Source organism: Peromyscus maniculatus, chromosome 4 (genome assembly GCF_049852395.1).
Source record: "Peromyscus maniculatus bairdii isolate BWxNUB_F1_BW_parent chromosome 4, HU_Pman_BW_mat_3.1, whole genome shotgun sequence".
In the NCBI taxonomy this organism is placed as follows: domain Eukaryota; kingdom Metazoa; phylum Chordata; class Mammalia; order Rodentia; family Cricetidae; genus Peromyscus; species Peromyscus maniculatus.
In genome coordinates, this window is record NC_134855.1 from 44,235,465 (window position 1) to 44,259,373 (window position 23,909).

Here is a 23,909-nt window from a genome sequence, read left to right on the forward strand (position 1 = left end):
TGAATTAAACTTTGTTGTTTTCAAGGTCTGATTATTTATTTGTTAATCCTAAAGACTTGTTTTTGTTGAGACTCAGAAGTCGAAGCTCTCAGTGAGGACAGGACAGACTACATTTCTTGGCAATCTGTTCCTGGCATTTTTCTTTGGCTTCCTTAATATTTGACTAAAAGTTTAGCATACCCTATGGCATCTTCCTTGTTTCTCGTCGTCGTGCATTTTTTCTTCAGTGTAATATTTTGCTGCTTGTGTTGTGGGGCATATGGAATAACAAGATGTAGAAACTTGGGTACTTTAGTCCTGGGATTCTCATCTTCTTTGTTTATGGGCTTTCTGACAACATATTGATGCACATCATCTTCTCTGGAGAGACTGAAAAGTTATTCAATTCTGGTAGCTCTAGTCATAGTATCTGTCAGTCCAGGAATATCTTCCGTTCTTTCTTTCTTTCTTTCTTTCTTTCTTTCTTTCTTTCTTTCTTTCTTTCTTTCTTTCTTTCTTTCTTTCTTTCTTTCTTTCTTTCTTTCTTTCTTTCTTTACAATAACTAAGTTGAGAACAGTCCAGTTGGTATTCATAATGTATCTGGGAACAGACTTGCATTTCCTCTATCTAGCTCTCCTTGATCAATAAAAGAGAATGTCCCTCATTCCACAGCAGGCACACTCCCGCAGGTCAAGCCACCTTTAGTTCATGGGAAACCTTGTTTGTGATTTGGACCACAAAGCCCTTTCACTCATCACCCAGAGCACCAGCAGACACTTCTGTGTCCATGTGCTCCTCATAGAAAGCAGAAGTCTGCAGTCATGGCCCACGTCCATGAGTTTCTGACAGCTGGTGTCTTGGAAGGAGGCATCACAAAAAAGAGCCAAACTTCTGTTTTTGTTTACGATGATGGATCAATACCGTGTGAGTGAAATGTGAGTCATTCATAATGACATCCATGTAGATTTAATGCTCATTTATGTTTTACTATAAATCCATTCTTCCTCTCAAAGAATCACACTCTTCACATACCAGTTCTCACACCTAAATATTACATCGTGTTTCTTCAAAAACTGGCTTCAAAAACTTTCCTAGACTATCCATCTAGAACTTTTGTTTCCTGTGAGAAGAGCATTTTCTTTAGCATCACTACTTATATTAAGCACTTCTTCCTTGTCTGATGATTTTTCTGTGTCATTTTTCTTGGTCCCAATATGGCACAAGTATAACGATCACAGTTTTTGTCTTCACTATTTCATGTTAAAATTTTATAAGAAAAAGCATACAGATAAAGCTTGTTATCAGGATGCAAAATTTATGTTCTTTAGCTAGACATGACACTGCATTCTTGAAATCCCATTGCCCAGGAGGCTGAGGCAGGAGGATCATGAGTTTGAGACAAAAGACAACAATATGTATTTTTGCATATTAGAAGGATTTGTTAGCCTATATCACATTGGAAAATGTACTTATCACCACATGAATGTGATAAAGAATTACAGAGTAGCAATTCATGATGATTAATTTTGTGTAACAAGGGTATAGAATTACCACTGTATAATTCACTCAGTATATTTTTAATATGTTATTACTCAGTGTGTGATCTGACGAATGTAGAAGTTCTATTCTGATCTCTAACCCTTATTTTTTTACTGGAAGTTATAAGGTCAAAAATATTTAGTAGCTTTGTTCTAATGCCAGTGAGAGTGAATGCGCTTACCCTATGGTTGGCAGGTCATGTGAAGCCCAGTGGACCACAAGTAGGGCAAGCCAAGATTGTCGATTTGAAAATCAACTGGAATGGCTCATAGAAGAACATTTCTACCTCATTTTCTCTTTTTGTAAGCTTGAGAGATTTTATCAACAGGTATAAGAAAAAGATCAGAAGCAAAAAAAAAAACACTAATTGGAAATATGAGGAGATTGTTATATGAAAGATATACTGTAAACTTATAGGAGGTAAATTTTTCTGTAAAGATCCATATACTAAATATTTGGTACTTTGTAGGACATGGATATTTAAGCAGTTCTCCTCTTTGAACACTGGGCATGAATGCAGCCATAGGTAAAATTTAAATGAATGACTACATCCATGTTTCTATAAAACTTCCTATGGACACTAAAAGTTGAACTTCACATGATGTATATATGTCAAAAATATTCTTCATTTATTCTTTTTAACCATTATAAAATGTGAAAATCCTTCCTAACTCAAAGGGTCATACAGAGGCAAGGACTCTGAGCCTGGCCCAGATGCTAGTTTTGTGAATATAAGGACCTATAACCAATATTCTCATTTGCCTTGTTCCTTTAGTTGTGATCATTAATTTAATCATGCATTGTTTACCACTACAGCTTCATATTTGAAGACAGTTCATGTTTTAAGATGTTTGAAAACCACATATTAAATGCATATGACAAAACTATTAAAATGAGAGAATAAAGTAGGCTTTTTCTAGGAGGTAAGTTTGAAAAATATAAGTATAGGTTTTCTGGCCAAGGAGATTAAAAGTATTATTTTGTCTTTAAAATGAATTTTAAAATTACAAAAATAGTAGCATCTGAAAATAATTGTAGTAGAAAATTTAAATATATTAATAGCTCTTACATACCACGAGGTTCCCAATCACCATGACCATCATGTAAACAATAAGGCACATGGTCTGGCCAGCGACCTCCATGCAGTCCCACATGGTCTCTATCCACTCTCCACACAGCACACGGAACACGATCAGGAAGGAGTGGAAGAAGTCGTTCATGTGCCAACGTGGCAGCGTGCAATCCTCATTGATCTTGCAGACACACTCCTTGTAGCTCTTTCCAAACAGCTGCATGCCAACCACGGCAAAAATGAAGACAATGATGGCCAACACCAGGGTCAGGTTGCCCAGCGCACCCACCGAGTTACCGATGATCTTAATGAGCATATTCAGTGTGGGCCAGGATTTTGCCAACTTGAAGACTCTCAGCTAAGAACAAAGTTTAGAATTATTCGTAAAAGAGTTTTCAGTGTTTCTACTCTTGATTTTCAAGTATACAGTGTAATTCACATTCCATGCTATTATCTAGCTAGAGGCAAATTTTGGTTTCTTTTGTCTTTTAATATTCCTGTTGTTTTATAATTACCATAATAATGACAATGCATATTATGAAAAAAGTGTAGTTTTAGTCGAAGATTCTGATGCAACTTATTTGCATGTTCTGTGTTCTTTTAGAATTGGTAGCTCAACCTTATTTTTACTTTCTAGCACTTTTAATATTTTTAGACTGCATAGTGTTTGTGTGATAAGGATTTAAACTTTAGTTATTAACCCCATAAATCTATGTACATATTATGCATAAATTTTTGCAAATCATAACCTTCTTACTATGAAATACATCATTACATATCAGATTAAAAGTGTTTCTGTCATATTAGAATATATCATTAAACAAAACTGGATGTAATTTCAAGTTCCTAATTAAACATGAGGTTCTCTCCCTTTAAGTACACTTGTAAATGAATGGATTTTATTTTGCTAAGTGTGTGATTTGACATTGCCTTCAATTCAACTTCTAAAAGTTTTAAATAATAATACTATAGAGTAAAAAAACAAACGAAACCCCAAACAAACCTGATACCCCTTCATTATAGAATATAGCAGTATCTTTAGTTTCTACTTACCAATCTGAATGACCGCAGGACTGATAATCCTTCTACATCTGCTAGGAAAAGCTCTACCAAACTCAATGTCACAATTAGGCTGTCAAAAATATTCCACCCTACTTGGAAATACTCATAGGGATCCATGGCTATTAACTTCAGTACCATTTCAGCTGCGAAGATCCCTGTAAAGATCTAAATGAAACACAGCATTTTTCTGTTATTGGAAAGTACAGAGCCATCCTGATGGTGACAATGACTATTGGTAGTGACCATGTCCCACGTAACTTGCCAGATACTTCAAAAGTCGCTGTTGTCTCATTTCTTCCTATAAGCAAGGCATACACTTCTTATAGTTTTCATATGAAGATCAAAAACTTAAAAAGTTCTGGTTATCATGTCAGTTTTCATCATCAGAAATAGCATTTAAAAGGATCTTATCTAAACTCCACAGACAAGCTTTTGACAACTGGCCAATCATTCTTTATTAATACATCTATCTATCTATCTATCTATCTATCTATCTATCTATCTATCTATCTATCTATCTATCTATCTATCTTTCTATTATTTATTATCTATATCTATCTATCTTTCTATTATTTATTATCTATATCTATCTCTCTACTGATAATCTGTTATTTATCTACCTATCACTTACCCTATTTTCTATCTATTATTTGCTATATATCTATCTAATCATCTATTTATTTGTGTATCTATCATTTATATATCCGGTCATTTATTTATTGTATATCTACTTATCTATCATATATCTACTCAGATATTGAATTTTTGATTCAGTTGCCTTTTCTATTTTTCGGCTCATGGAGTCATAAAGAACAAGTTGACTCAACTTTTGAGTTTTGAAGATTTTTTTAGGGCAGAAGAAAAGTGTTTAACCTCCATGGAGTCAATAACCTTAGATACATAAAGCACTGACTCACAAAGTATATTATAAAACACAATTAATTCATGGCACAGGTTTCAAAGGCTCAAAGATGTAACATAAAAGTTTTTTTTTTTTTTTTGCTTATGACTCTTGTGGCACACTTTGAGCTGGAAAAAATGGTTCTAGGGGAAGTGATGAGACCATTAAAAACAAGAATTATGAAACACTAGCAGGGAGCTGTCCACTCTGGGGTTGTGGTGGTAGATATGAGACCAGGGCCTGTGAGTTCATGTGCTATAGGAAACTCAGAAGGAATACACTGACCTGCATAATCTATGCCTCCCTCAGTAATTAGAAAGCACATACTTCTGCATTTTGCCAAAGAGAAGTAGAAGGAAAGAAGAAAAAAAATTGAATGCAGAAAGCAGCTCTGGATATTTGCTCAAAGTCCTAACTAATAGGATGTTGAGGAGTATTATTTTAAGGTGTGTTGCTTTTGTTTATGTTGCATTTGTTTAACTCTGTGAAGCTGTGTTACTGTGCCTGTCTGAAACACCTGATGGTCTAATAAAGAACTAAATGGCCAATAGCAAGGCAGGAGAAAGAATAGGCGGGGATGGCAGGCAGAGAGAATAAATAGAAGGAGAAAACTTGAAGGGGAGATCGAGGTACAAGAGAGAAGGAGGAGGACTCCAGGGGCCAGCCACCCAGCTACACAGTAAGCCATGGAGTAAGAAACAAACAAAGGTATACAGGAATAGAAAAGAAAATTCCAGAGACAAAAGAGAAATGGGATAATTTAAGTTAAGGAAAGCTAGCAAGAAACTAAGCCAAGCTAAGGCCAGGCATTCATAATTAAGAATAAGCCTCCATGTGTGATTTATTTCGGAGCTGGGTGGTGGGCCCCCAAAAGGAGAAAAAAAAAACATCAATAATAGGAGACTAAGTCTGGGTTCAAATTAAGGTCTTTAAAATTATAAAGGTCTGGATCCCCTACCACCACTATTTCAGAATAATAGAACCAAAGCATTTCTAAAAACATGTCAAGAATGTATTCATTCAGGAAGTGCAATGTAATGATAAAAAGTGTTTTTAAAAACATTTCAAACTTTAAAATGTTGACAGATATCTTGGCAGTTAAAGGACATTGTAGTTCCTGAAATGGTAACATATTTGAAAGTACTATAGCTATTTACGGGAACCCACATGACTGGAACTATACCTTAAGATAGAATATAGTATCAGAAGCTTGACTTTGTAGCTGGAGTCATATGGTAAATTCAATGTCTCCATAATTAGTTGTAGACACGGAAGTTTAAAAACCAGAAGGAAATGAAAAGATGACACCCAAGGAGAAAAGGTTGTGGGGACACAACTCACCAGGTTCCCCACTGCAAGTACGTTTTTGAATTCATCAGTCATTGGATGGTGCTCCATAGCCATAAACAATGTGTTTAGAACTATGCAAATGGTAATTGCAAGATCTACAAAAGGATCCATTACAATAAAATAGATGAACTTTTTGAATTTTATCCAATATGGAGAGCAATTCCAGATTAAAAATGTGTGAGCAAATCTGTACCACCATGGTGGACATTTTTGTCTAGACTCTTCAAGTTCTGGAAAGAAACAGCAAACATGAAATCACTCACTGGTCTAGTTTACTCACACTACCAGGCAGAAATCACCAGTAAAATCCAATATTCAAACAATTGTTGTGGTGTAATTTTTCTATAAAAGTGCTATTTCTCTGAAAACCCAGAAGACTATGTAAAAGTTTTGTATCACATATTTATTGGCAAGATGAAGCAGAGAAAGGTATTAATGACCAAATGCAGACATAGGGGCACCTCTCAGATGAATATCCACTAGTACAGTGATGAGAAGACTCAGATGGTCAAGTGGATGCCATGTCATGACGACCTGAATTCTTATCTCTAGAACCTAGGAGAAACCTGGGCTGTAGAGGGTAGCTGTTCCAGTCTTGACAATGAAACACTGCCCCGAGTGTGACAGCAAGTAACTGCCACACCTGCCTATGACCTGGGGCACGGCCAAGAGGAGACCCCTTAAGCCCCACGGTGCATACATGCTTAACTCTCTCTCTCTTCTTGATCCCTTGTGGTCCTGGAGGCTGGATTGTAGACCAAGCCAGATTTCTCCACTGGGTTGCACCTTGTCTCCCCCAGATCCTGTAACTGACCCCTTACTGGCTGTAAGTTATCCCAGAAATAAACTTCTTTCGATTACTAGATAAATTATGTGTAATTGCCTCCTTAATAATAGCAATACTGGGCACTATGGTTCATGCTTGCAATCCCAACACTAGGGAGGTGGAGGCAGGCGAATCATGAGGTTTGGTGGTCAGCTAGTCTAGTTGAATCAGTGATCTCCTGGTTTTGTGAGAGACCCTGTCCCCAAAATTACATGGGGAACAGTAGAGGAAAACGTTCAATGTCAATGCACAAATGCACCATACACATGTGCACATACACCTCTCCAACACATGGTTATCATTACTATTGATAAAACACCATTTTTAATGAAAGTTACAGTTCATTTATTAAATGTTTTTACATGTATAACACTATGTTTACATATACATAAAGTATATGTGTAACTATAAATTATAGTATTCTTACATATACATAAATTCTGGTGATGTTTATTAATTAAGATAACCTGCTTCTTATTTGAATGAACACTTTTCAAGTGTTTAATCGAATACAATGGCATATAAATTCATCTGCTCATAAGATTTTTAACATCCCTTTCATAAAATCAATATTTCTTTTTAGTTATTCCATTTCACCTTTAATATGCTTTGAATTATTCTTAATAATTTCACATATCTCTTTAAAGGTGATTGTAGTTTATATTAATTTCATTTAAGAACCTATAAGCTAAAATTATTGTCACATACCTTCTACAGTGTTGGTTAGAATGCTTGCCCTGCTCATTGCTCTTTGCCTGAGATGCGGATCATTCAGCATGTCTTCTGACAGGAAGTAAGAACTGGAGAGTCTTTTTTTGCGCATTTGATTAGTTGTGCCCTAATAGGGGGAAAAGGTGACTAATTACAGTCTTAAAAACATAATTCTAATATAGCATAAGTAGAAATAAAAACTGGCTTGGGTAGCTGTAATGAATAATTAAAAGTAGAGATTAGATTACTAGATTCACATGATGACTCTTCTACTTGCTATTTGTATGCAAGAGGAAGGTTACTTAATGCATCCATCATGAGTAAAATGCTTATAACAAAAGATCTTGCCTTATTCTCTTGTTTCAGGGTTAAGAACTGTTTTTAATTATATTCTCATTATAGTACCATTGCTATAGTTCTCATTATAGCACTATTGTGTTGTCCTCTGCATATACAACTTAGTCAAATATTTACCAAGGAAATACTATACATAAAACAACTAGATGAGAGATGTAGAGGTATGTGAACAAAGCAGTAGAGTCAAATACTCTAATTTCAGTAATTGTTATTCCCACTGTTTAATGAGATACCAATAAGAATGAAAACTACTTTAAGAATTTTTTCTTAGAGCTGAAAGGTACTTAATAACACAATGTGTAGATAGCACTAAGTGATTCAGTTTGAAAAAGATATTTAAGACTGATGGCAAATGTAGCAGCATGGAGAGTGTAGACTTGATCTCAAAGAGGTGGCCGCAGTGCAACTCTAACAACCATTGACATGCAATAATTTGAACTGATGCATGCCAGGCATATTCATCTTTAAGAGAAAATGATATTGTTTTTCAAGCATGCCAACTGACTTAAAAAAACAAAAACAAACAAACAAATAAACAAAAAGTGCTGCATCGGTCTTTCAAAGTACACACCCTCATACACATAATATATATAAACAAATCTACAACCTTACAGCTGTCACGTACTAGCATGTATGTGCTATGTGATAGAGAGTAGATACTTTACCAACATATATATATATTATATATGTTAATGGTTAATGAAATTATATAATTATAAGGATGCAAAGTTGTATATAGTTATGTATATATGCATATCAAAATGTAGACATGTATACATAATCATATTTGTATATATGTGTATGGGCATGTAATGCTGTGTATTCTCAGCTAAGCTCTCTTTATTCCCCAAATAAAAAAGAATTTCATACAAATTCTTTTTCACATAGGCATGTGTACAGATTTCATTATTTGTCATGCACTGATAGATGTGTACATGTAAACTGTGCATTATGCCAGACCTCTATGATGATCACACTTGTAATTCTTCAGGGTTTATAACTTTAGCTTTTTAGTTTTGTGGTTTTGATTTCCTCTAGTAAAAAGTCAATTCTTAAGTAAAAATACTTCTTTTAAAAATGTTAAATCACCTACAAATACGACATAAATTGCACATCGTTTTACAGATTACAAACATCATTGAAATGTAAAGCTTAAGTATCATCTCATGGAAATGTAACATGCTGCTTCACAAGGAGACACCAACAGACAGGCTTAAGCTGTACCACGCAAGCACAGAGGGTGCAAGGTTACCCCAGAGCACGTGCATGTTCTTCAAACTGACATGTGTGCATGCAAGGCTTTGATGGAACTTTATTCCTACTTCAAACACTGCACAGCTTGCGCATACAAACACATGGATGAATAGTGTATGATGGAAACTTGGTGGATTAATGACAGCCCTGCTGATATTTGGTAATGCAGCATAACATAAGCAGTGGGCAAAATATGGATCCTCCAGGAACCAGAAAAATCTGATCTTCAAGCCTAATCAGGCATTTTTTTTAAGAGTTCAGAAACCCAAAGACACTGGGAATGTTATGTGAGAATAGCTACATTTTTAAATTTATGTTTATTTTTTCAGATATTTTCTATTAATAGACTTCAGAAAAAAATGCATTTAAAATGAAAGTGATACATTTCATTTGTTTAGAAGAATAAGTATAGCAATTCTAAATTATATGCAAGTTTAGAAACCTAACATCCATTGGAGAGGCAGTAGGGATGGAGGTTAAGACCCCACCCTTAGGACATAGGGCCTTTGCGGAAATGTCAGAGTTACTCCTGAACTATGGTTACATGTGAACATTCTGTTTCTCCTGTTTGTGGTGATAATAATATATCATCTCATACAGATGTTGGAAAGCTTAAGACTGTGTTTGCTGTTATCACTGTTGTTATTAACAACTCAAGTAAGAGTCTCTTGCAATAGGTATATATTAAGTGACCTGAAATAAGCAGAAGTAAGTGGCAAGAGATCCAGATTTCTCTATAGAAATGAGGCCTGTTTACTAATAAGGTCAAACTACTCAATATGCTGTAGGCATAAATGTTTTCTAAAGTGATGATTTGCAACCTGCAACCATGACACAAATATATATATATATATACAGCATGGGATATAAAATATCTTTGTTTAAAATTTATGTATATATTTTTTTAAATTATGTGTTTGTGTGTCTGTGTTAAGCACACGTGAGTGCAGTACCCATTAGTGCCAGAAGAGGAAGCCATAGCTCATGGAATCGGAGTTATAGTGGTTATTTTTGTGAGCTGCCTGACCTGGGTGCTGTGCCATAGGGCCCTTATTCACTGAGCCATCTCTCTAGCCCCATAAAATATCTTTGAATCGGGTGATTACAATACCTAACACGGGGACTGAACTATGCATTAAAGCTGTGTTTTCACAGGGAAGGCATCACCAAATGCAGAGCCATTCACAGGCTAGAGAGCAGACCCCCCAGCAGAGAGACTGACTGATGCACCAGTAAGAGCCCAGGCATGCCTGAGCTATGGAAAACATCCTTACGCTGTCGTCAGAAGTTGCCTTATCTATTATCACCTCTGGAAGAAGCTGTCCATTGGGGACCATGAGGGCTGAGGGTCCATCAACAAGCGACACCACGCCATTGCAGTCCACCGCACTGTGCATCTTCCCGTTCACCTGCAGCATTTGGGGGGACCTACTGGCCTGGCTGATGTTACTGCTGCGCCGTTCCCGGGGTCTGTGAGGCACAAATAGTGAACCCCGTCTGCTCTCGTTGTCTCCAAAAATGCTATGTTCGTCATCAGCGAATTCAGTCTCAGATCCTAGATCTCTTCCTCTACCCTTAAAACTGAAGAGGCTGGTTCTGCTGCTGCGTCTTGCCGAGAACAAGGAGCCACGAATGCTGAGTGGTGACTGTAGAAAAAGCAAGACAGAGAGTGTCTGCTGGAACTCGTATAAATAAGAGCAGACTCCATGAAATTACCATTAAGTCTTTTAGTCTTAAAGACCAGTGATGCTGTGTTTGCTTAAGAGAACCATATTTAAAAGAAAAGCAATTCAATAAAAAGACCAATTCTAGCAAATAAAGGCTGCACTACTGGGAGAATCCATAAACAGAACTCCAAAAAGGACCTATCCAGTTTCTAATACTAAAACTCATCATTTAGCTTTTTGATTTATCAGTTGCTAAGTTCCATAAGAAGTTGAAACTTTAAAAATAGATTTATTTTTGGGTGGGGGGACCTGTGCTAAGGCATGAGCCTAAAGGTCAGTTGTCTCCTTCAACCAGAAGGGCTGGGCACTCCATTAGTTTGTAAACTGGAGACCAGATGGGTGTGCTTTAAAGGATCTAATAGTCAGTGAGATTAAGAGACAGGGACTATCACAACTTTGGGGTTGGGGTTGCGGTTGCTCCTAAGGGGAACACAGGAAAACTATCATCTTCATAAGACTTCTGCTCAGGGTAAACTGATTCCCTAAATGGAAATCCAGGGCAGATTATTTAGAAGTACTGAGTTCAATAAACATTAGTGCTTGCTGTATTAAAGACAAGTGGCAGACACTGGGAACAGTGGAAAATGAATATGACAAGGTCTTTGCTTGAGAACAAGCCTGGACTCCCTCTTGTCTCTCCTTGGATTGGTATCATAAGGATTCCAGCTTTCTCTCCTGGATTGTGCCCTGTTTGCAGACAAGGATTAATGGCCAGTTACTTCTGTGCTTCACACCCAAGGAACAGAAGCTGCAAACTTCAAGCTGTGGCCAAGATGACAATGGCAGGAGTCCTGGACCAGGCATGGAATATGAGACTGAGGAATCTGTTCCTCTGCAGAGGACAGAGGGAGGTGTGTAGGATTGTGGGTGTGGGGTTCTTGAGCTGAATAGGGGAAGAGGGGCTGCTGCCGTGAGAAGAAAAATTAATGAGGAAAATCATCAGTAAGAAGCAGACAGGGCTAGGGATATAGGTAAGTGGGAAAGTATGCTTGCCTCGTATGCATACCATCTTTGGTTCAAATCCCAGCCCTGCATTGTGCATGGTCACCAATACCCATAATCTCAGCACCGGAAAGGTAGAAGGAGGAAGATCAGAAGTTTAAGGTCATTCTTGACTATATAGAGTTTGAGACCAGTCTTGGGAAAAATATAAAAGAAATAAAAGAAAAAGGAAAAAGCATGTACTAAGCAATACAGACAAGGAAGGAGTGGAACTCTTCAGGTAACAGTGAGCACCCCAGTCAGGGAAACGAGGAATCCAGGAAGGCAGAGGAAGCTGAGAAGGTGAAGCCAAAGCCAACTGGTGATCTGTACAAGGTGTGACTCTTGATCTTCAGTGTTTATTTAGCAGAGTGACCCAACCCATAGGTATATGTCTGTTGTGACAACAATTGAGGTAGGGCTGTGTAATGGGTAAATGTTTGGTAGCTCTGGAGCCATGGCTCATCTCATGGGTTTGCAAGGGGATCTGGAGGTGGAGGTTTCAGTGTAAAAAGCAAGACAGTGAGAGGGAAAATCCACAGGAGAGGAATTCATTTATTAGGCAACCAGAAGCTTCTGTGCTTGGAGTGGAGGATGTCAAAGGCATGACTGTCTGGTGCTTTGGTCCATCCTAGTCTACAGGACTGAAGAAGGGAGAGGCACCAGTTTAAGATTATGGCCTGGTGCCTTTTTTCCTTCCTTCCTTCCTTCCTTCCTTCCTTCCTTCCTTCCTTCCTTCCTTCCTTCCTTCCTTCCTTCCTTCCTTCCCTCCTCTCATCCTCTTGTTCTTATCATGAATGAGGTCTTAAAAACATTGACTAAATACAACAATGAAAATTAATCTGTGGAGTGAACAAACTCTTCAGTCCTACAGTAGTTTTGCAGGAACATTTTATTTTAGAAAAAAATTGTTTCTTAGAGAAGATATGACAATTCTGAAACAACTGTTTTTTTTTTTTATGAAAATGACAACTTAACTGAAAAAAAAAAAACACCATATACATCTCTCTTCTTTCCATAAATGCCCAGCCAAAGGTAGTGTTTTAGGTAAAACATGGTGGTGAAGCCCCCTTCCTCTCCTGGGCCCCGACTCCAGAGTTAAACCTTGCTCTGCCTGTTGACTGTGGAGCCTCGCCCGGTGATGCCAGCAGTACCTGATTAGGAGTGGACAGCCTCTTCTCCCGGGCACGGTGGTGCCCTTCCACCCCGAGATGGCAGCTTTTCCTTTTGATGCTTTCGTCTGATTCCGACTTGGACAGTTTCTCGTCATCGCCCTTTTCCTCACCACTGGAGATCTTCTTCTGGTTCTTTTTCTTTCTTCTGTTTCTTCTCTCCTTGGCACTCTTTGAGCTCAGCCTGGAGGTTTCTGAAGAACTCTCCGAGAGACCCATCATCCTGCTCCGTCCAATACTCGTGTACTCAGCAGCAGCTGCAGCGATCGCCTGTTGGACCATGACAATCAAAGCATTTAAGCAATTTCCAAATCTTGACAAAGCAAGTCTCAGGGTACCCAATATGTGCAGGCAGTGACAGCTCTTGTCCAGGAAGTGACCTGCATTTTGCTGTATTATGTATGACCAGCCAGCCTATGAAGCATGTTCTCTTCCTCCCACACATTATAATAAAGTTTCAGTATCTGCAACTCTTACATGTTGTGAACTTTCTTAGAATTAAGCAAATTGAAGTATTATGTGTTGAAGTTTTACAGGTACTTTTGCCATATAAAACTCACACAAACTGTGTGCTAAGATACTGAGTTTGCAGATCAGGTAAAAAGAAAAGAAAGAAAAGGAAGTAACAAGAAATGTTACTTCGCAGAAAAGGAAGTAACAAGAATGAAAGAGCTAGAAAAATGGGGTTCAGAGCTTTGAAATGTTGACTTCTGGGCATGATGTGGCTATCACATCCAAGAACCCAGAGCAACTGAGGTTACCTGCATAAGACCTGCACAAGAGCAAGCCAACCAAAATCCAGGCAGTGATTGGGAAGGTGCTCTCTGGGCCCCAGCCCTTAGTGAGGTGCTACTGTCAGCTCATGGCAACTGGGGCAGGGAGAATCACGTTTTCTTTGTGTGTAAAGCCATTGGTAGTTTTCCCATGGTCCAGGGGATGATAATCATGCACCTATGGGCAGCACTCATCAGACTTAGTAGATCATCAAAAAAGAAAAAAAAAGACATGAAATTGGGAGGGGTGGGCTAGGAGATTTAGAGGAAAGGAGAGTGAGGGGAGTGGGTATGAGTAGATATGAATATTTCCTTGTATATGTGTATGAAATTCTTAAGAGTAAAGGAAAAGTATTTAAGAAAACTAGAAAAAAAGATGGACAAAATGATGCAAAGGAAAAGTAGAAAAGTACCTGTAATCGTACCCTCAGAAAGGAGTTGTGGTAATATTTCTCCAGGTCATTTGTGCATTTGGGTAACATTTAAATTGTGATTGTATTCTGCGTATCATTCCACCCATTGTTGTTTTAGCAATGTTTTCCTCAAGACAGAACTTTCTCAAAAACACATAACTTTATAGATGAATACAATGTCAAGACACAAAGATATCATAATCCTGCTACTACATGTTTTTGGACTCTTTGAAATGGGTTATATTTCTGAATCTTAACATTAAAATGCTGCACTACACATATTTATGCATCAGGGTTTCTCCATGTCACGTGGTCTGGGCTAATGCTAGAGTCATTCAAGAGGTTAACTATACCAAATCACCTGACAGGTTTTAAAGCTTTTACTAAACATTTGAGATTATCTGTCTCTGCACAGGTCCTTCCAGCCTTTGCTACTGAAGTACGCCTTTGCAGAGAAGATTATCAGGCACTGTGCCTTACTCGTAAGTGGTCACAATCCTTAGTGTGGCTGTCTGAATCTGAAAGTTTATAATGTTAGCAAAAATTAATAAACTTTTTTTATCTCTAAACTATTGACTAATATTATTTATTACAGTTACATATTCTTACAACTATGAGGGTCACTTCACAAGATAGAGTCCATGCCTAGTACTATCAACTAAGTTAAAAACCCATGATTGAGGAGGTCTTCAACCCCATGTGGGAGCGTACTGATGCTAATTAGCTAAATTGACATGGTGACAAGCTGCTTCCTAAACAGCTATGTTTATTCCTATCAACAAATGTCATTCTCGGTCTTAACCAGAGAAACTTCTCTTGGCAGTGAAAGGTGGTAACTGAAGAGTTTCATGACTTCTCAAAACACCAAGAATAAGTGACAGCTGAGTGTACAGCCCTCAAGATGACATTCATATCACTGTGCAAGGCTCTGGGAACAATGCTAAAGTGGGGACAGGAACAGGAGAGATGAAATTCTGTGACATAAGAATGATACAACCAATGATATCACAGCAGCAGAGGCTGCCAGCAGTGGGCTTGCATGAGCCAGGGACTGTCAGCATCCAATTACATATTTGGAGGGCTCGTGTGGCCTTACCCTCCCTGCTGACTAATGAGCTACTGATGGATTCTGGAGGAGAGGTAGACATTATCTTCAGTATTGTACCCTCTGATTAGCTCAGGAGGTTCAAGTGAATAGTAGCAAATCCGTGGACACAGACAACTCTGGTTCAACTCAGTGGGTTAGAAAAACAAAAAAAGACATGGCTGTGGGAAAGGGACTTGTAGAGTGGGATTGTAGGGTAATCAGGTGAGAGGAAAGTAAGTGAGGGTTAGGGTGGCAATAATCAGAATGTACTATCTGTGTATGAAATTGCTAAGGAAAAACTATTATCGCTGAAAATGTACACAATTCTTATATTCTTCCAAACTGTCATGCTGACACATTCTGGGTGGTAGAATTGTGAGCAATGTCTCAAAACATCTGTTATGAAACTGGGAGATTATTTTGGGAGGTGTCAGTTCTAACTGTTTAGAACGCATTCCTTCCAAGCACGTTAGAAACCAGAGAATGTGATTTACACAGCCAACAGGAATTGTTTCTTGGCTTTTCCGCCAATATCAAGGGCAGTCTACAGAAATCAGGAGAGATGACATGGAAAAGACCTTTGTCTCCCCTTTGCCTTTATATTTGTAATGACAAATACTTACCTCAGCTTCTTCCTGTTCTTTTTTGAGTCGGTCTAACATCTGCTGAAATTCTAATTCTTTCTGTTTAGCTTCTTCGATGTTGGCCTGGTTCTGTTCCTCATACGCCATGGCTACCACAGCCAGGATCAAGTTTATCAGGTAAAAGGAGCCCAGAAAAATCACCACGACAAAGAAAATCATGTAGGTTTTGCCAGCAGCACGCAGGGTCTAGGGATGGGGAGGGACATTGTTATTTTAATAATACCAACACTTCACTAAGTTTTTTCCTTGTGGCTGGTATATAAAAAACATGCAAATCAGATATTTTGTATAATTTCATGTTATAGAAATATAAATGAAAATAATATATTTGAAGAAAATCAGTATTAAACTTTTGTAATATTATAGAAGTTATAGCAATGTAATGACTTGGCACTAATGTTTGATTTTTCATTATATATGATATTATAACAATCCCTCATTTTCCACATTTCTGAAATTACTGGTAATTTTAGCTTTCATGCTGTCTTTTAAATTTTTAAAACAGGCCCCTTATTGTTAAAATCCTATTCCTTCTTTTTTAAAGCATGGCTTATCATTTTAAACTTTGAAGCAGACTGCCCTATTGATTATATTTATCTGTTGATCTCAGGGATATTTATTTTTATCTAGTATCACCATTAAAAATTTTTAAATGCAGCTTGTTTTCTGCCATGTACTTCATTTTTAGATTAATTCAAAATAGTAAAGAGATACTAGTGAAACTTATCTACCTCCGAAATCGCTAATGTTTAGTTACTCAATTCCAGGTTCTATCACTCTGTTGTTATTATTGTTTTTCTCTTGAATAAATTTCTAGAATTGGAATTATTAAGTTAATGGAAACCTTTATTTTGATTTTCATTAACTTTCTACAAAGGTTATTACCAGTGTGTGAAAAGTCTAACTTCCATTTCTCAACTTAAATATTGCCATCTTTTCACTTCCCTTTGCAAAATTATGTATCAGTATTTTTATTTATAGGACCTTAATTTTGAGTTAAGATAAACTCCTTGTCTATATTTATAAAGCATGGGGACTGCTATGGTGGTCCCATGACTATGCTATGAATACTCTGGAGGATGAAGAAAGAGGGCCATGTGAGCCCAGCAATAAAGCATTCTTAGACTCTGTTTTTACCCTTGTATTATTTCTATTACTTTTATTTTCCTACAAAAGATATTTTTATACAATTTTTATAACATTTATAATATTCACAGAAGAGGCCAAAGGAAGTACCTGTAGCAATGCTGAGAAAGGAATTTCATGGCTACATGTAATAATAGATTTATCAATTCAACCACTTTCCTTTTGGGATTGGGTGCTGAGAATATATAATAAACATATACAGCCCATATGGCAAGTGCCTCACATCCATGCTCGAGTAGATGGTGATGTGAATGAACAGTAGAGCAGATTGATGTTGTAAGCTGAGGAATATTTAAAGAGTCATGAAGTCCAGAGGAGGAAGTAATTGACAAGGGAGAGAAAAGTTTGGTGTTGTTTGAATCTTAAATGGAATAATAATAATAATAATAATAATAATAAAACAGGAGCCGGATGTTGGGGTAAACACTGGAGGATCAGAGAGACAAAGGAACAAGCCATAGCTGCTTCTCACCTTGTCAACTCCACGAATCTTCTGACTAAATGTCTCTGAATCCTCAGCCGAAAGAGGTCCAGCCAAAAAGGCTCTAGTTCCTGTTTCCTCATGCCTTGTATTCCTTTCTCTGCCTAGTCATATTACTTCCTTCCTAGTGCTGGGATTAAAGGCATGTGTGCTTCCCAAATACTGGTAGCAAAGGCATGAAATCTCAAGTGCTGAGATTAAAGGTGTGTGCCACCACTGCCTGGCTGTTTCTCTCCTAGACTGAATCAATTTCTTGTAATCTGGAGTGGCTTTGAACTCACAGAGATCCAGATGGATCTCTGGATCTCTGTCTCCTGAGTGCTAGAATTAAAGGTGTGTGCCACCATTGCCTGGCATCTATGTTTAATCTAATGGCTTGTTCTGTCCTCTGATCTTCAGGCAAATATTATTAGAGTACAACAAAATATCACCACGGTTTGGAGAAGAACTCAGTATTTATTTGTAAATAAAGGTTCATCACTGAAGTCTGGTGGGCTCAGGAGAGTCTTGCAGCCCTGTGAAGGAAGTGGTGAGTATAAAGAGGCAGCTCAGGAAACTGTGATGTTCTCTGCTCTACGTCAGACCCTATGGGGTAATATACTAAGGAAGAACTAAAAATTAACGTTGCTTAGAAGATTGAAGAAAATTATTTCTGATTTAGGAACTATCTGTTGTAGTACTAGCAGGATAAATTATCTCTAACTTCAGAAATGCACCCCAGGGATTCCTATACTGTCCACAGAGATAAAGTGCAGACGACTGCAGCTACAGTCGCTCCCAAGGCAGGAAACAATGGCCACTGGACATTGCCGGCCTTCAGAGGTGTGTGTTCCTATTGACACCCACCTGTTGGTAAAGGTTCTCCCAGTAGTCTTGCGTCATCAGCCGAAACAGGGCCAGGAAGGCCCAGCTGAAAGTGTCGAAGCTCGTGTAGCCGTAATCAGGGTTTCTGCCAGCCTTCACACACCTGTACCCTTCTGGACACTGACTGCAGACGAAAAAGGGAATCAGAGGTCAGAATATGTCCAGCATGTAACTAAGGCACACCATAGCAGAACGTTAGGTTCAGTATTGTGTAATACCTAAGAGCATGTAATCGGGGATCAGAAAGAATGGGCATTGCATCCCATTCTACTATTTACTAGTTGACCATTTTGCCAAATTACTTAAATTCTCAAAGCTGCACTTTCCTCCAGTGGAAATAGTAAAATAACTCACCTCAACTACTTAAGATTAACTTTGAATTTAAATAACATGATTAACCCACTCCCTGCCCATAGAACCATTTAGTAAATGGTAGATTGCATAAGCAACATGTTCATCCACTCATATCAATGGAGTTTGCCATGAAGGCCTCTGGTGAATTGGCTTCTTTGAAAGTTATACTTGGAGTGAATTAAAGCCAAGAACAGCCGTGATACAACATTTGTGAATACTCATAAAGATTTGTGGCTTTAAACCTTTTTACTTGCTAAATGGGCAGATGGGTTTTTAGCCTTCTTAGATGAACACTGTTTTAAGAGTTGCGGGGAGGGGCAAAACTGTTGATTCTGAGGTTGGTAGAGTCTCCAAAGCCCAAAGAGATTCCTTTATGGGAGACAGAGCAGGAACAAAGCTCCCTTGCAAACTGAAGGTGGTGTATGGAGAAATCAAAACGGTGTTTGCATAAGCAGAAAGTTCTCAAAATGCCTTTACCCTAGCCCACAAGATTCTGAGTAGACTGATCAGAGCTGTATACTTGGTTACCTATGAGTCATATTGAATTAGGTAATGGAAAACTTTGAGGTGGAAAGAGATATTGATTTGTTATTCTTCTTTCCAAGAAGAAAGGCCTTAAACTAGCCAACCAACTTTTAATAGGCTTTTAGGAAGTAATTCTTGTATATCCTAAGATTCCCATGACTTCTATTTTGTTTTGATTCAAGCCTTACCTCATGATCCATCATGCTTTCCAGCATGTGCATAAACTACAAACATTTTTAAACCTCTGTTCAATTGTTAGATAAAATGAGCAAAATCAATGCCATGAAATTTCTGAAAATTTTAATATAGATTCAAAAGTGCTCATCAAGAGACTAACTGAGCATGAGATTTTTATTTTGCAACATTTAAACCAAAAGCAAAGCAATCGTTACATACCCAGAATCTGTGCTGAAGCCACAAAGGAGAGCATCTTTGGATCCCTCCAAGTAATAAAAATATTCTGTTTAGGAAGAATTTAAAGAGTATAGCATTACAGGATGTAAGCTGTAAGAGTCACATGGCAAGTAAGGTAATGAATATAGACACGTATGCAAACATCTAAGTCTGATCCCTGGTAGCGAGCATTCATCTGCTTTTATATTCTTATATTATTTATAAAATATCTACTTATAATATTTTATGGTCCAGTAAATGATTATGAATACAAAAATAATAAACAAACCACTAGCTTTGGGGAGTTTCCTTTATCTGGTGCACATGGATGTTGATGTATATAAGAAAATAATTAACAAATAAATAATATGTGCAGTAATTTTAGATAGTGGCTGATTTAGGTCTTCATTGTTGCCATCAAGGCTCTAGTGTTGAAGGTTCATTATTCAGTGCACAAAATCAGAGTTAGTTAGTGCCTTTGGGATATTATTGATTGAATCAAAATGGCTCTAAAGTCATGAATGGATTAATGCATTATGGAGCCAATGTTAAGGGAGAATTGAGGGGCAACAGAGAACTATGAAGGTCAGGCAGAGCTGGAACAAGAATGTAAGTCACTGGGGGATATTGCTTTGGAGGACACATTTTGTCCCTGGTCCCTTCCTCCATCTCCTCCTTTCTCTTTCTGCCTCCTGGCGACCATGAGATGAGTGGTCTTTTTAGCTATGCTCATTATCATAATGCTCTGCATTACCCAAGACTCAGAAACAATAAAGCTAAATAACCATGGACCAAAACCTCTGAAATCTTCAGCTTTTCTTAAAAAAGTTTAAACTGGTTCATTCATACCTTTTAAAAGTAGAGTTATAACTGCTCTAACAAAAAATTACTAAAACAGTAAGAAAAATTGTGTCCAGGAAAATCTAAGTGGGTGGCATTTGACAAAGATGATTTGAAACCCCATTGTGATCACCCTGTCAGCAATGTGCTGATAGAAGAGTAAACATGGACGTAGTAACAGGCCCAGGAAGACTTAGATATGAAGAAGGCATGGAATACAGTAGGTAGCAACTATTGATGGGGACAGGTGAAGTATGTGTAAGACAGAGGGTGTGATGAGACAACATCCATGACTAAGATGGGGGTCTGGATAGACACATTTAGTTTTGATAATTATAAAAAAAAATTGTTTTTAAGGCTGTAGGTTTTATGAAGTTTGTTGGAGAGAAGGTGGAGCTGAGGAGGAAAAGGAGGGGAGGGAAGGAGAAGGGAAGGGAGACCAAGAAAGGATTCTAAATTGTGTCCCAAAGTACTACATCTGAAGCAAAAGAATCAATTATGCAACGCCACAAATGGATGCAATTTATTTTACAAAATTCTCTTCTTATTCATCCACTAATCAGTATCTACAAGACTTGAGAGATTTCAAATGTTGAGAATTTAATAATGATATCAGGTCTTATTTTTCACCTTAGACCTCTCCTGGCACACTTTGTACCCATTTTTCATGGTAAAGTATTTCCTGTATTCTTCATCATTCAGTTTTAAGACTTACTGCTATGATTGGAAGGCAACTCAATCTTTCAAATTACATAAAATACTAAAGAAGCTTATATCATCACTTCCAAATACTAGCACATTTTATTAGTGTGTATTAATTTTATAAAATAATAGACACCACTCTGACATTTCCATACATGCATATAATTCCATTCTTTTATTTTTTTAAAAGACTCAAATTCCTATCTGTCTCAATTCAACACCACCACCAAAATTTGATTATGGGACTTTTGTAGTAATAATGGAATTAATACTTTGAAGTTGAATATTCTTATACTTGGGTGTTACTTCGACTGCTTCCTATGCAATTAAATTACCTAACTGCTTTAGGTGCTGCATTTGTGAATTGTAGTTAGAAATACCAATGGCATTCTTCAATGATCCATATATGGCTTTGCAGATAGAGCAATAACAATGCACACTAGTATTGAAGGGCATACTAGTCATTGAAGGATAAGTACTACTATTATTAAACTATCATTTAATTTCAAAGGAGATTAACCAACTGGCTCACACACCAGCTTCTTGTTTTAAAAGCAAAACTGGAAAACAACTTACTTAGTGAGACTTAATAAATAACTTTGAAAGAAAAATTCCATGCTTCCATGATGATGAGTCCAGCAACACAAAGATAGTCAAGGCAAGATGCAATTTTTTAATCCCTCTTTTACATGTTTATTTACTTACTTTGTGGTTTTCATATAAGGATTTTGCCATGTATCCCAGCTTTACATAAAACTCTATGTAACCCAATCTTGTTTCAAACTCTTATCCTCTAACATCTGTCTCTAAAATGTAGAGGTTATAGACATGGGCTACTACATCTGACTCTTGAAGTCACTTTTCCACACATAAACCTACATAGCATTTTACTAAGGTAAGATTACCTAATGGTTAGCCTTGAAACTAACACTGAATATTCAGCACTCATTGAAGAGCTGAGTCACTGGAAGAGGCTCTAGGACTATCTGAACGCTCACACTACCAGGCTTCTATTTAATTCAGCAGGCATGATGAAAGGCCCAGCAACGCAGCTAGCTCACTCTGCTCTTGTGATTACAATCCTTTCTAAGTGGCCATTGAATTTGTAGGCTAATTGGCCCCAAGGGAATATAATTTTAATATCTAAATGAAAGGAAAAATGAGCTGGAAAGAGAAAGTGGCCATTGTGTAAAATCTAAAATAAATGGTCCTGAGAGTGACTTATTAACTGACATGACCATGACTCATTAAATCAACCCCTAGTTACACATTGAGAATTGAAATTATAGTCCCAGGACCTGTGAGTATAGCTCAGTGGGTAGAATACTTGCCCAGCACACATGGAGCCCTAAGTCTGATACACTATACTGCATAAGCTAAGTATGTTAGGTCATCCCTATAATCCCAGTACTTAAGAGGTAGAGTCAGGGGAATCAGAAGAGCAAAGTCATCTTTATAGTGAATTCAGTGCCAGTCTGGGATACATGAGATTTGGTCTGGGTCAAAAAAGGAAGACATATGTACATATAAAGGCCTCATGTTCATGACACTACTACGTGATCAAGGATACTTATAAGATTAAGTACATTTCTTTGTGTGTGGTAAAGTGTTTCCAAAGACAATTAGAGAATGAGGTTCTGACATAATGATTGGTTTAATCAATTTATGGACTAAAATCTTGAACTGACTCTAGAAAGGGGGTAGAACTAGGGCCTGTGGTGCTTGTTTGAAGAAAGTAAATCACTGGGGTTGGAAATTTGTCTTGTTTTATCTCCCCCTCTTCCTGTTATGGCTTAGCTCCTTCCTGGTAGTTAAGAGTCGAGCCTCTCTGACCAGCATGATTCTGCAGCTGTGATGTTCTGCCCCACCCTCAGCTTAGAGTCTTTATAATCAAGGACCATACGCTGAGACATCTGAAGCCATGAGCCCAATAAACCCTTTCCTTAGGTTGTGCTTCAGATATTTGGCCACAGTGATGACAAATCTAACAAACAGCAGAAATGTCTACCAACTAGTGAATGTAGAAAAATACTGTATGTATGTAAAATACTGTAAAATTTAATATAATCTCACAGTAAAAGGAAATAAGGAATTAATACACACAACGTGGAAGAACTTTGAAACGTTGTGGTAGTAAAAGAAGTCAAAAGCAAAGCCACAGTTGTTTAATTTTTTGCTTGTATTAAATACACAGAATGGGTAAGTGGAATTAGAAAATAGTGTTTAGAACAAGAGGTGACCACTAATGAGCAATGCGTTTCTTTTTGAAGAGCTGGAAAACTTTTAAATCAGACAGTAGTGATGATTGTGTGACTCTGTGAATGTAGAAAAACAACAAGAGCAACAGCACAACATCGGGAGTCCTACATTTTGAAAAGGGATTTTATAAGTCAATCATTTTTGCAGTAAAATGAATGCAACATGATTCCTAATATTATGGGTGATGGTGAGAGGATCCCTAACTTTCCACTAAAGTTCACATGGGGAAACAGTAGAAAACTACAAAAATGGAAATAACAAATTTGTCAAATTAACAATCTAGAACAAATATTTTGTCAGTTTCATGGCAGGTGGTGCAGGACGGAAAAAGATAATTCTGTGGTTGGGTCTAATTGTTCTTACTCAGAAAGACAGCAGTAGCCACAGTACGGGGCATGGGACTTTGGGGACGAAGTGTGTATTTCCCAAGCCATAGGGATTGACCCAATTCTGAGAAAACTAAGCAGAAGACCATGCTGGGAAAGTACCAAACATG

General features: G+C 37.6%; 1 protein-coding gene across 5 annotated transcripts in view; it reads right to left on the reverse strand.

The window, feature by feature from the left end:
- The window catches only part of Scn9a (sodium voltage-gated channel alpha subunit 9), a 146,941-nt gene that overhangs the window by 49,344 nt on the left and 73,688 nt on the right, over positions 1-23,909 (reverse strand). For 3 of the 5 annotated variants that reach the window (XM_042275384.2, XM_015996013.3, XM_042275385.2), the window contains exons 8-16: positions 19,616-19,679; positions 18,323-18,464; positions 15,829-16,035; positions 12,915-13,202; positions 10,327-10,698; positions 7,439-7,568; positions 5,896-6,134; positions 3,645-3,818; positions 2,593-2,949 (exon numbers count right to left, since the gene is read on the reverse strand). In XM_042275384.2, coding sequence (XP_042131318.1) covers positions 2,593-2,949; positions 3,645-3,818; positions 5,896-6,134; positions 7,439-7,568; positions 10,327-10,698; positions 12,915-13,202; positions 15,829-16,035; positions 18,323-18,464; positions 19,616-19,679 — 1,973 coding nt within the window. The remainder of the gene's footprint in view (positions 1-2,592; positions 2,950-3,644; positions 3,819-5,895; positions 6,135-7,438; positions 7,569-10,326; positions 10,699-12,914; positions 13,203-15,828; positions 16,036-18,322; positions 18,465-19,615; positions 19,680-23,909) is intronic. The other 2 variants (XM_042275387.2, XM_042275386.2) reach the window with 1 other exon arrangement.